The sequence below is a fragment of the Numenius arquata genome, chromosome 4 (assembly GCF_964106895.1).
Source record: "Numenius arquata chromosome 4, bNumArq3.hap1.1, whole genome shotgun sequence".
In the NCBI taxonomy this organism is placed as follows: domain Eukaryota; kingdom Metazoa; phylum Chordata; class Aves; order Charadriiformes; family Scolopacidae; genus Numenius; species Numenius arquata.
In genome coordinates this window covers 58,509,992-58,523,566 of record NC_133579.1, presented here as the reverse complement: position 1 = coordinate 58,523,566, position 13,575 = coordinate 58,509,992, and the positions used below count along the sequence as shown (strand labels likewise).

At 57.7% G+C, this 13,575-nt stretch overlaps 1 protein-coding gene across 2 annotated transcripts; it reads left to right on the top strand.

Moving 5' to 3' along the window:
• The first annotated feature begins 512 nt into the window (after positions 1 to 512).
• On the top strand, positions 513 to 2,237 carry FOXC1 (forkhead box C1). Of its 2 annotated transcripts, XM_074146769.1 has the most exons (2): positions 513 to 2,085; positions 2,146 to 2,237. In XM_074146769.1, the coding sequence occupies exons 1-2, from the start codon at positions 513 to 515 to the stop codon at positions 2,235 to 2,237; spliced, it is 1,665 nt and encodes a 554-aa protein (XP_074002870.1). The 2 variants fall into 2 exon arrangements, with proteins under 2 accessions (XP_074002870.1, XP_074002868.1); XM_074146767.1 differs by having other exon boundaries at positions 513 to 2,237.
• The last annotated feature ends 11,338 nt before the right edge of the window (positions 2,238 to 13,575 follow it).

The window sequence follows — 13,575 nt, the reverse complement described above, 5'->3', positions numbered from 1 at the left end:
CTCGCTTAAAAAAGCCAACAAAACACATCCCTCTACTTTTGTCCCTCCTTTGCAGACAACTTGTTGCAGATCCCCGTGGAACAAGGAACTGGGAGCGTGGGAGCCTCTTTGCAAAGGTTTTATTTTCTTAATACTCTTTCTGCGTTTGGAAGTTGCTTTCTCCGCTGCGATTACTTTTTTTTCTCCCCCCTCCCCCGTTTTCTTTTTAAAAACATTTTTTTCCCCTTTTTCACCCCCCTCCTTTTTCCCCCCTTTTTTGATTTCCCTCCCCCCCCTCCGCGCGGAGTGCGGGAGCTTGCCGGTGGGCTTTTCCTGGGCGAAGAAGCGAAGACTTTCGGCGCTGCCGTCGTTATTCTTCCTCCCTTTTTTCCGCGCTCCGCCGGGGGGGTGGGGGGGTGGGGGTTGCCCGGCCGCCCGGTCCAGCTCGGTCCGCGGAGCGGCGGAGGGGTGGAGGGGGAAGGGACGCGCTGTTTGGTCCGGCGGGGAGGGTGGGGGAAAGCTGACGGGAGGACATGCAGGCTCGCTACTCCGTGTCCAGTCCCAACTCCCTGGGAGTGGTGCCGTACCTCGGCGGAGAGCAGAGCTACTACCGCGCCGCCGCGGCGGCGGCCGGCGGGGGCTACACGGCCATGCCGGCCCCGATGAGCATGTACTCCCACCCGGCCCACGAGCAGTACCCGGCCGGCATGGCCCGCGCCTACGGGCCCTACACGCCGCCGCCGCAGCCCAAGGATATGGTGAAGCCGCCCTACAGCTACATCGCCCTCATCACCATGGCCATCCAGAACGCGCCCGATAAGAAGATCACCTTGAACGGGATCTACCAGTTCATCATGGAGCGGTTCCCTTTCTACCGGGACAACAAGCAGGGCTGGCAGAACAGCATCCGCCACAACCTCTCCCTCAACGAGTGCTTCGTCAAGGTGCCCCGCGACGACAAGAAGCCCGGCAAGGGCAGCTACTGGACCCTCGACCCCGACTCCTACAACATGTTCGAGAACGGCAGCTTCCTCCGCCGCCGCCGCCGCTTCAAGAAGAAGGACGCCGTCAAGGACAAGGAGGAGAAGGACCGCCTGCACCTCAAGGACCATGCCCCGCCGCGCCCGCCGCCGCCCGCCGCCGCCGAGCCCGAGGGCGGCCCCGCCGGGGGCAGCGCCGCGCCGCCGCCGCCGCCGCCGCCCGTCCGCATCCAGGACATCAAGACGGAGAACGGCACGGCCTCGCCGCCGCAGGCCGTGTCCCCCCCCGGCGCCGCGCCGCCGCTCGGCGCCGTGCCCAAGATCGAGAGCCCCGACAGCAGCAGCAGCCTCTCCAGCGGCGGCAGCCCCCGCAGCACCCTCCCCTCCAGCCGCTCCCTCAGCCTGGAGGCCCCCGAGCCGCCGCCGCCGCCCCCGCCACCGCCCCCGCCGCCCCCCCACCACCACGGCCCGGGCTTCAGCGTGGACAACATCATGACCTCGCTGCGGGGCTCGCCGCAGGCCGCCGCCGCCGAGCTGGGCGCCGGCCTCCTGGCCCCCGCCGCCGCCGCCCCGCGCACCGGCATCCCGCCCGCCCTCTCCCTCGGCGGCTACTCGCCGGGCCATAGCTCCGTCTACGGCTCGCCCTGCGGCCAGGGGGCCGCCGGCACCGCCGCCGCCGGCACCTACCACTGCAACATGCAGGCCATGAGCCTCTACGCGGCGGCGGGCGGCGCCGAACGACCCGGCCACCTGCCCGCCGCCGCTGCCGCCAGCCCCGCCGAGGACCCGCTGCCCGACTACGCCATGCCCACGGGCGGCGGCGGCGGCGGCAGCGGCGGAGCGGGGGGCGGCGGCGGCGGCGGGGCGCTGGGGCACGGCGGGCTGGGCGGCGCGGCGGGCGGCCACCAGGAGGGGCACCACCCGCACCCGCACCCGCACCAGGGCCGCCTGGCCTCCTGGTACCTCAACCAGGCGGCGGCGGCGGCGGCGGCGGCGGCGGCGGCGGCCGGGGAGCTGGGCCCGCTGGCGGGCGCGGCGGGCTACGCGGGGCCGCAGCAGGGCTTCGCCGCTGGCCCGCGGGAGGTCTTCGAGGCGCCGCGGCTGGGCCTCAGCGCCTCGCCGGGCGGCGGCGGTGGCGGCGGCGGGGCGGGGGGCGGCGGAGGCGGCGGCGGCGGCGGCGGGGCAGGGGGCGGCAGCAGCTGTCAGATGGCCTTCCCCGGCAGCCAGCCGCTCTACCGCACCTCCGGGGCCTTCGTCTACGACTGCGGCAAGTTCTGAGCGCGTCCCCCCCGCCCCCCAACCCCGCCGCGGGGAGACCGGTGGGCAGACCGCACCGCGCAGCACCGCGCCGCCGGCCTCCGCCGCGCCCGCGGAGGGAAGCGAGCGCACGCGAAAAGCTTTTGTACAGAGACAGCCCCCAAAGCATGTCTTGGTTTGTTAAAGGACAGTGTTACTCCAATAACACGTAAGTTTTTTTTGGATTATTTTTTTTAATTGCTTTGAGAAATACTTTTTTCCCGTCCCCCACCCTTCTCCCTTCCCCATCCCTTAAAGTCATGCCCCGTGTTCAAAAGGGGACGAAAAGCCCAGCGTAGAGTACCAGCTTCTTCCCTCCGCCCCCCTTTCTCTTTTACAAGGACTTGTTTTAAAATGTAAATTGCGACATAGTAATTTATTTTTAATTTGTAGTTGGATGTTGCGGACCAAACGCCAGAAAGTGTTTCCCCCTTCCCTGAAAAGTGACGTTAAAATTGACTGAAACGCTGATTTTTTCACTATATATAAAAAGGGAAACTGTATTAATCTTATTCTATCAATATTTTTCTTTTTTTTTTTGTTGAAAATATTCTGAAGGTATTGCATTGTTTGTTTATTAATAAATTACCATTCAGTTGGAATGATCCTTTACACGTCTGTATATTTTAATACTTTCATGTAGAGAGAGAGAGAAAGAGAGGGAAAAGGGATTTCATAACTATGTCGCTGGAACAGCTCGTTCCCCTCCGCACAAATTCCAGAGACCATTTAGGAACTGCCAGGTCGAAAAATCCCTTTTCAGTCGCTTCTGCAATATGTTCCACTTACTCAGCTCGCCTTATCCGCTAGGAAAAAAATACTTTCCCATGGCAGCTCTGAGTTGGCAAATAAACAAACACGTTTTCTTAGCAATTAATGGGCAAGACCTGGAAACATTTGACCATACACAGTAGTATGACAACATTACGGCTTTTTAAATAATATGCCTATGTAAGGGTATACTAAGTGATAACTCCGGGGTAGAAGTACATGCACTAGATTCCTGCCCTTGTGTAACTGTGTATATATCGAGCTATCGATCTCTGTGTGTGTATTTCAAATGTATTTATATATAGGATTTACATATGTATCTATATTTAAAGAAGGATTACGTATTTATTTATAGCTTCATATACGCATTACATATGTTTCTAAACTCCACAGTGTATAGTAGAAGCCAGATATTCTGTAGTACGTATATTCTTAAATATAATGTGAGCGTATAAATCAGCATATAAATCATTGCTTCGTAGAAATGATAGCGATGCACGCAATCACATCCGTGAAGCCGCTTCTGTAATATATATTTTTAAAGTACTATTTTATTTCAGAAAAAAAAAATAGTAGTTGGATAAAGGGGGGTTCGTACGGGGTACCCTTATACCTTTATAGCACTGCTTTACTCCCGTCCTTTAGGGACATTACTGGTCTGTTGGAAGTGCCCTAATTGCTCGGACTGAAATTATTTTAGAAAGACTTTGTGTGGAAGCATTTTTCTTATGTAGTTGTTTGGGTGCTTTTTCTTTTCTTTTTTTTTTTTTTTTTAATCTCCTTCTCTTCCTCCTTTTTCCTTAAATCGGAAGAAAAAAATATTACCAGGGTAGTAGATGAGTGCTGCACAGACTGACGTCTTGTCAGATCAAGAACCTCACCTTCTGGACAATTTGCAATTAAGATCCTACGGGCAATTGGGATCATCTTCCCCCTTTGTAAATAACTACCAAAATGCAATAAATTCATTAACTTAAAAGAATCTGCCTTGTCAGTCAGACTTGGGAAGAAGATTATTTGATTACAGAAATCTAAGGCCTAAAGTTTGCTTTCAAGATAATACAGTTTCCTATCAGTATCTCTTATCTAAAGACAACACTTAGCAGTAATTGCTGTTGCATTGTTAAGGTTACACTGTAAATAAATACAAAGGTATTTACAGTTAAAGCTTATTACCTCGCTTCTGAGCTGCGCTTCCCCTCCAAAGCAATAATCTAATATTCAGAAAACACCTTCAGCAGATCGAAAGAACCGTGTGCGTGTCATTTTATAACGTTGGCTTAAAATATGTTTATTTAAGTATCACATAGTCCTTGCTTTTTCGTGCTAGTAGCTCTACAGAGATTACCGGCCTTATATATATATTTATTTGTTTGCTGAGTTGAGTGAGAGAAACTCAAAACGCTTCATCGTCCGGTTATGGTAAAGCTGAAGCGAAGCTGAACGCCTTCGCTCCGGGGGCACGTTTTAATTGCAGTTTTTCACCAGTAAAGGGAAATAAAATGTTACCTATTCCCGGTCGGGCTCGCCTTCTGCTCCCCACCGTCCCTCTCTCGGTGCCGAGCCGGGGGGCAGCGGAGCTGGGGGCCCCCATCTCCCCCTCTTCTTGCGACCGAGGTTCCCAGGCCGGGGGCACAGCGGGGCTTTCGCCACCTCCCTCCTTCGCTCCCCCTCCCTGGAGAGAGGAGCCCCGGCGGCGGCTCCCTCTGCCCCCAGCAGCTGGGTTTGCCAGCGAGGTGGCCGCCATTCCCGCGTTATTTAAAATAAAACTAAAAATTAAAGGAAGGAGAGGGTAGAGAGGCGATTGCATGTTGTATTTGCCTGTTATTTTTGTCACGATCAGGCGCCGGCTTTCCTGTATTTTGGTTTTTTTTCCCAGCGGTCTCCAGCGGTAGGGTGTTTGTGGCGAAACTAAGTAGGAGGGTCGGCTTGTTTAATCGCCCGTTGCACTGACAGTGGTGCTGCTCGGCTCGGGGACCTGGGGGGCGGGTGGGTGTGTGCGCGGAGCTACAAGTGCCGTCTATAATTACTGCTAATGCCCCGGCCGCCCCGGGGCGGCCCGCTGCCCTCCGCGGCCCCGGCACCGCGGGGCTACCGCGCAACTTGCACTCTCCGCGGCCCTGGCTGCAAAAAGGGCGGGTGGAGGGGACTTGACTGGCCGGGGGGGGGCGGCTGGCAGTCAGGGAAGGGGGGGCGAAGGGGAACGCCAGGTAGGTCGTGCCGGGATCCTCTGCCCCCGGAGGGGATCCCTTTCCTGGAGTGACGTGCGTGATCGCGGCGGAGGTCACCTCCCGGTTTTCAGTGCGATGGGCTGGCTCACCCCGCACGCGGGCTTCGGCTTGGGTTTTATAAAAAAAATACATTATTTTAAAAATAATTATTATAATAATAATTTTTTCTCCCTCTTCGCACAGAAATTGTTCATAACGAAAATAACATTAGCGGTGCTGAGGGACTCCCCGGTGGGCAGTGACTTGTGGGGGCTTGGCAGCACCAGGCGGCCGGTGCCGCGGGGTCGCTGCGCGGGTCTGCGCGGACGTGGGCCGTCCGCGCCGCTCTGCGCTCCGCCGGGCCGGGGTCTCCGACGTGAGATGGTTCTGCTGCTGCTGGGGGGAGGAGGGAGGCCCGACGGATTTGGTAGAAACCTTCCCGGGCTGGGGAAGAGCAGCGGAGCGGGGCGTCCGTCTGCGGCCAGCGGGGCCCGGACCCTTGTCCCTCTTGTGCCTCCCTCCCCTTGCGAACAGGAGGCAAACCCCGGTGTCCCTTCTTGACCTGTGATTGTCTCCCAGCAGAATTGCGGCTGCCCTGAACACCAAAAAGAGATGCGGTCCGACCCTGCGCGGCGGTGGGCACGAGACGTGCGCCCGGGCGGCAGCCGAAAGGTGCCTCCGTGAGGCCTCTGCATCTTTGGTGGCAGCCCCGACAGCCAGAGGGGACGCTCGGCCCCAGCCCGACCTGCAGAGTTGTCCATTAGGTGCCAGGTTAGCACGGCGCTTTGTGTTGTATTTTTAGTTCAAGGTGCGTTTTTTTCTTTTTTTTTTTTTTCTTTTCAAAACTATTGCTTTGCTTTTCCTCTAGGAAAAAAAAAAAAAAGCCACTTTTTTTTCTTTTTTTTTTTTTAAATTCATGTGAGGGACCATTCCGTTTAGCTGGTTGTGGTGGTTTATTTGCTCATCTGTTACTAAAACTGAAGAAAACAGATAAGCGGATTATTCTCCCTTCTAAGTTTTCTCCTCGGAATTTCTTCTTCAAGCGAGTGACAGTTCATATTATGTTCTGCAAAGGTCATAACCAAAAATAGCAGAGAAGTGCATGCAAATAGTTGAGAGGACATGGATTAAAACCCCTTCCCTACCTTCATAGGCCAGGTCAGAGGGAGAACATGGTGAGACTGTGTTGTGGATGGAGACGTTAAGGGAACGTTTCCAAATGGGCGTTTTACCATGTCTGGGGCACTTTCTGAAAGTCGCGAAGTTCGGGAAAGACGCTTGGACGTTACCACGGGAATATTTTCATAGTCGGGTTTAACTTTGTAACGCTTCCGGTAACCCAGGGGTTGCAGCGCGGTGACCAAACCGGCTGCAGTTCGGCATCGGGCTGTCCTCCGCCCTCGCCTCCCCAAAAATACGGGGCGAGCTTAAAGCTTCGCTCTGGACTACGGAGGCTTTGCTTGCGCGTTGCGCGCAAAAAGCGCACGCAAAGGCCGGCGCGGGTTTCGCGGGAGGCCTTTGCGTGGGGCCGCCGCGCAGGGCCGGGGGCTGAGCGCATCTCGGCGCCCGCGTGAAGACGAGCGTGAGGTAACAACGCGCAGCCTTCATTGCGCCGTCTTGATTGCTTAGGCAAACGCGTGCAGCGCCGAGGCGCGCACATGGCTGCGCTGCGCGCAGGCAGGTACCGGAGCGCTGCGGTGCGGCGCCTGGAAACGCTCCCCCAGCCTCTTCCCGAAAGCACCCATTTCAACAGGAACGGCTAATTGAACATTAGCTTTTAATGAATTTCGCTTGTAAAGTAATTTAAGCCCCTCGGCGTGGTCAGTCCATTTTCCCCCGGTTCCCTGTGTTGCGGCCAGGCACGCTGGCTAAATGCTTCCGTCATTTTAAGGTGCGCGGGTGGGTTTGGGGTTTTTTTGGGGGGGGGAGATAAGGAGCGCAGCGGTGGGTGCCGCCGGGGTGCCCGAGGCCGAGCTATCGGCGCGGGGCGCGGTGCCGCGGGGGCGCAGGTGGCGCGCCCAGATTTACGCGGCAAGCGACGCAAAAAGCGCTCCGCGTCGACGTAGTGTGGCCTAACGTGTGGCGTAAGGGAGCTGCTGGGTGCTCCCCTGCGACGTGCGTGTGTTTCGGTCCGCCGGCATCTCGCACACCCGCTCACGGGCTGGGAGGATGCCACTTACCCTTCCCCCGGTGTGGTATTCCCCCACCCCTCTTTTTTTAAAAAAAAAAATAAATTATTTTTTTCTTTTATTTTTCCTTTCTGCCTCGCCTCCCCGGCAGCTCGTCTGTGTTGTGAATCCGCCCCAAAGGTGGTGCGGTGCCGCGATGAACGTAGCCCTCCTGGTTTAATTACGCTGGGGCTCATAAAGCCATTCGCTTCTTTCCAAAGTAATAAACAAACGTCGCGTTAGGTCAAGATTGATGGTGTCCATGCAATAAAAACGGGCCAGGTCAGGAAGGAATAAAATTCAATCAGAGCTCGCGGAATCATTTTTCAGGGGACAGAAAGACAGAAAAGGAGACGGGGGTCAAGGGAGACGATGTCGCCATTCACAACACACCAGCCGGGAGGGAGGAGGGCGAGGGTTAACGAGCGATTGTTTTTTATCAAGCGGAGCCTAATTGAACGAAACAATAGCCGCATCGGCGGGGGAGGGCCGGCTTCTAGCGCGGGGGTGTCTCCGCGGGGCCCGGCTGCAGCCTGCACCCCAGCGGGCACCGGGGACCCCTTACAGCAACGCTGCGTCTCCCCCCGCCCCCCCCCTTAAAAGTTTACACATGCATCTGGGGCAACGGGCAGGTCTTTGTCTTAGTCGGGGGGGGGGGGGGGGGGGCTGGCAGCGCAGAGAGCGGTAGCAAACGACCAGGTGCTTATGGAAGATGGAGGGAGAGCAGGAACCCTCATTTTGCAAGAAAGCGTCCGAAAAAGCCTGTTTGGAGGGCTGAAGTAAGCCCCAGCTCTCCCGAGGGTCACTCCGGCTGGTCCGGCAGGAGCAGAGGGCCCTCGGTGTCACTTACAGATAACCCCTCTCCCCTCGCTTTTAGTTTGGTGGGAACACTGCTGGCGTCCAGAGATTTGGGAAGCGGCCGCGGAGGTGGTATTTGCTGGGCACCCGACGGGCGGTGGGTGCCGGCCCAACTCCGTCGGAGGGTGGCCGGGGTCGGCGGAGCCGGGCCGTGGTGTGCGGGGAGCAGGCGGTGGCGCAGCCCCGCAGGGAAGCCCCCGCCGTCCAAAGGGCTCGTTTTCGTCCGGACCTGGCCTCGCCTGTTTCACCAGCCCGCCGGCGCTTTGTCGGGGACGCAGCCGGCAAACGCTCCCTCCCTCTGGTGTGCCAGCAGGGTTTGGGTGGTGGGGAATTCTTCCTCGCCCCCCCACAAGCAAACGCGTCTGTTGCGCGCAGCTCCGCGACCTTCTAGGCCCGTAACTTGTGCCTTCCTTGGTATGCGTGTGCCGCAAAATAATAGGTATTAAAAAACACTGAGATGGGAGAAGGCGGCCTGAGCTACCGGTGAGAGGGAGCTCACAAGCTTTCCGGCTGAATAGGAATTGGGTGGTCGGCAATTTTTTTTTTTTTTTTTTGCCCCCTAAATAAACACAGCTTGAAACGACTTGGGTGGGCAGAAGGGAACAATTTGTGAGCCAGAGTGAGCTGGGCAGGCAGCTGGCCCGCGACTTACCTGCTGGAGACTTTCACCTGACCTTTAGGTGTCAGGGGGCTTGGTCGCACAGTGTATTACCCCACATTCAGGTCAGTTGCTTTGGGCTGCGTTCAGCAGAATTAAAACAACAATGAAACCCCCAAACTGGAATCCCCCCTCCTTTCCAGCCCCCCCCACCTCTGGGGAGAATGCAGGAAAACCAACACATTTAGAACCATTAACTCTTAAAATAGCTGAATTTCCTCCAGTAGAAAAAACGCAAATTATTACACTCGTGAGTTCAGGATATTTATATATTATATGAATCGATGAATAAACGGGTCATATCGCTACAGCCGTCGTCCCTTGGAAGGCAACCGCTCGGTTTAGAAGGAACGCCATAGCCGTTTTCCCCCCACCGTTCCTGGAATTTACTTACTTGCCAGAGAATTTAAGCGGCCGAGTTTAATTTTTTAAAAAATTTTAAATAAATATTTGAAATAAGGAAAAAGAAGAATGTTTTCCAATGAACGATAATGTGAAAGTACTGATAATACCGTCCAAAGAAGAGAATTGTTTAAACAATGTCGGTGCTTGCAAGATTGCCCAGTATAAATACATTCGCACTGCCTTTTTGATGCGAGTTTTATACTGGGACTCTTGTTCTGTATATGCGTGTGTGGTGTACAGATATGTACTTCCCCGCTCCGATTGCGTGAAACAGCTCTGTAGCCGCAAGCTAGCGGAGGGGCATGTCACCCTGCCAAGCTCCGTCTCCCTGGGACAGGGGTGCCCGGCTGCGGGACGGGCTGCGGGCGCTCACACACCTCGCCTCTGCCAGCGAGAAGCGGCTCGCCGCTCTCCCTTAGCGAGGATTTATGAAAGCGCTCGCGGCCAGCGCTTCTAACCTCGCCTCTCAAGGATGGGATGGATTTAAACCCGAATAACGAATTGCAGAAAAATTACAGCTCTCTCCCGACGCCATTCCCCGCCCCGCAAGCGCTCCGCCGGGGCGGGGAGAGGGAGGTGGGGGCGGGAGACGGAGCGCGGAATGAACCGGTGCGAGCTCATTAGCAAAGCAAAGGTTGCAATTAGCGTCTGCTGCTGCGAACCGACCTCTCCCCCGCCCGCCTCCCCTAGCCCCCATCACCAAATAATTGCAAAGTATCTGTTGATGTTTTTCTTCCACCCGTCAAAACGTTGGAGCTCTGCCTGCTCCAGCGCTCCTTTCTGGTTTGTTGTGTCTGGACACAATGCTCCGCCAGCGAAGTACCAGAGGTGAAGGGGGGTCATCACAAGGACAGGCAGGGAGCGCGGCCGGGGGCCTCCCCTAGATTCCCACCCCTGCAAACCTGCCGCCCAGAGGCGAGCGGGAGGGTGGGCGACCCCCGCCCGGCGCGGCCGGTCCCCCTCTTCCCGCGCCCGCCTCCCTTGCCGGGCCAGGAACGAGGAGAGGATGTGACCCTCATGTCCGCCCTGGGGGGGGGGACGCGGCTGCTTTATCAGCAGTGGGCTAGGGGGGAGGCGGGGGATTCCTACGTTCCCCCAACTTACACCTCTATTTTATTTTTCTAAATGCACTTACAGCAATCGATCTGGCTCCGTGCGCCACCAGGGCTAGCCGCCGAGCCATCTCCCACTCCCGGGCACCGATCAGCGGGTCTGTCCCCCCGCTCCACGCCCCCCCCTCGCTTTTACCCTCCAGGCTGACGCTGCGACCAGGAGGTGTATTTTTAGATGGCGCTGGCGGTTTTGCTCCGCGACCCCGAGGAACACCCCGTCGCTTTGTCTCGCCGGCCTTCCGCAGCGGGGCCGGGGCGGCGGGCGGGCGGGCTGCGCCACCGGCGGGCCCCGAGGCAGGGCCGACCCCCGCCTAGGCCCTCCTCCAGCGGTGGCGGGGTCTTGTGCTCCCGTTGGGAGACCCCTACCGCAGGCCTCCGTCGCGCTCCTTCCTCCTTGCGGGTACTCTGCAGCCCAGGAGCGGCCGGTGGTCCCGAGCGCCCCTGGAAGGCCTCAGGAGAAGGAGAAATCATTAAAAAAAAAAAAAGAAAAAAAAAAAAGGCTTTCGTGGCAGTTTTACCTTTAGCTCCGGGGGAAGGGCAGCGGCCCGCACGGCGGAGGCGAGGGGCTGAGTTACGGCTGCGAGATGCGGGGCGGCGGCGCTGACAGGCGGCGGGAGCAGGGGAGCGAGCCCTGCCTTCGCGACTCCTAACTCTTCGTAGACAGGAGCCAGGCCACCTCTCCCGAGCGGGCCCCAGCCCTCCGCAACCCGCTGGGCAGGCGCTGGACCCGCTCTCCTCTCCCTGCCCGCCTGAATTCCCCTTTCCTCCCGACGGGGCGCACGTTCGAGCAGCTTCCACCGCCCAGCGTTGCTGTTACTATCCCGCTTCTCCCCGTAGTAGCGGCACAGGGGCACCCCTGCCGCTTCCCTGGACGCGGTGGAACAGGCTGCCCGGGCGGGGGCCCCCCAGCTGGCTCCCGGCGTCGCGCTCCCCTCCCCGGCCCCCTGGCTGGCAGCTCGGCCGCACGCTGGCCCCGGCGGGCAACCGGCCTTCCCCCGCCAGCGCTGCGGCTCCGCAGCCGGCAGAGCCGGAGCTCAAAAGCAAAACCCACTTTGCTGTTTGCTTTGTTCGGTGCAGCCGGTGAGACGCTTGTGAAAGGGACAGGGGACTGGGGGCCTTTAAGTTAACGAAGCTGTAATGACCCCTGATGAGACATGAGACCGGGGGGGGGGCGGGCTATGTGTGTATATATCTTTCCGTACCTGCACGCGCAAAACGCTTGACACACATTAAATCGACGTATAGAACATTAGTCTGTAACTGGTCTATTAGCTACATATATAGATACAATCTCCTTAAATCGCAGCATTTAAAAAAACAAAACCAAAACCACTTATTTCGTTTTCAAGAAGTGATTCGGTGGTCATTGCAAAGAGGGGTACTTTAGGAGGAATTCAAAATCGGGTGCGAAGGCAGTGGTGGTGAAACCCAAAAGCAGTTCGGACCTTTGCCAAATTGTAAAAAGCAGTGGGCCAGAGCTGGGACGCACGTTTTGTGCTGTCACGACCAGTAACTTTTTTTTTTCTCTTTTGACAAAATAGCAAAAAGACATCTAGCATAAGGTCACCAAGGAGCGCCCTTTTTTGCCTTCCCATCTCCTTCCCTGCTCGCCCCTCAATATAGAGACCGAAAACGGAGAATAAAAAAATGCTTCTCCTGAATGCGCCACAGTCACACATGCCAAAGGAAAAAAAAAAAAAACCAAAACAACAACCTAGAGGTCGAAGGAAAACTGGCAGCTTATGTAAAGGTTCCCAGCCCTCTGCAGAGATGTGTGAACTCATATTCAGATGGACCAGCAAGCCTCCCAGTGAATCACTGTAAGCAAAAAATAGTTCCCAGCAATACAAAAATACCTTGTCGTGAAAGAGCTTTTTTTTTTTCCTTTATTACGTGCGCCACCAAAGATCCGCCACCCGCAGCGTGTGACCGCTTGTCCGGGGCCCCGGGGCAGTGGGGGGGACCCTCGGCCCGTGGAGGTGTGCGATGGCGGCCCGCAGAGGACGGCCGCAGCCCTGCGGCCAGGGGCGAGTGGATGCCCGCGGCGCGGGGGGCGAGCGAGTACTGCCGGGGCTGTGTAGCGGTCCCACGCGGGGTGGGCACTGCGGCGGAGCGTAGCCAAGGCAAAGGACGGGCACCCACGGGGAGGGGGTTATTGTTATTTTACTCTAAAAAAAAAGGCGCAGCCGCGGAGTCGCTCCCGCACTCCCGGGGTAAAGCTCCCCAAGAGGCTTTGTACAAATATACCCGCGCGTGGATGTGTACACGCAGCGGGCGAGTAGCAATGTGTGTGTTAACGCTGCGCGCCTCCAGGCCTCCCCACGGACGGGGCGTCCGCGCCCCGCTCGGCGTTGGTTTGTGCCGGGGGGAGCCCCGACGCGCCGCGGAGACCGTGGGTGGGGGCTGGAGAGTCCCGCACGCGTGGGGCGCTGCTTGGAGGAGCGAGCGCAACGAGGACACGTCTCACCCGACAGGTCCCGCTGCTCCCCCTCCTCTCCACCCTGCGGGGGCGCGTACTCCGCGCACCTGCAGCAAGGGATCCCACGCAGCGGGCCGGGCTCTCGTTCCCCATGTGCTAGGACTGGCCGCGCTCCTCCTCGCTCCCGCGTGGGCAGCCCCCGAAAGGAGGCGGCTGCTCCCCTTCGGCTGCCCGGGGCCGCCGCCACCGCCAGCTCGCACATTTTTCCACTGCACCTCTGACAAATGCCCGCCTTTCAAGCCAGGCGCACAAAGAGCCCTCTCTCCGTCTCCGGCAGCCCCGTTCCTCGCAGGCTGCTCCCCAGCCGCGCCCCCCCGCACCGCTTCCACCACGAAACCGCTCCCGAGTGCAGCTGCCCACCCCTTCCCCTTTAAATAGGGGGAAGGCCCCCCTCCCCCCCCCCCCGCCAATGCAAAGTCAAAAAAGGGAGAGGTGCACCCGGAGAAGGTGCGTATCCTGTGTGTCGTGTCCGTCCCCCCCCGTGTATGTCGCCCTTCTCTCATTTCGAGGCATAAAGCTAAAACGATGGGAGTAATCGGTGGGTGGAAGATCCTAAACCAACGGGAAATGTATGGGCTCGACGACCTCTGGATAACCCGGGCACCTTGGCACGAAAAGTGCAAAAATATTTACTCACCTTGAAGTTTCTATTTTTTTTT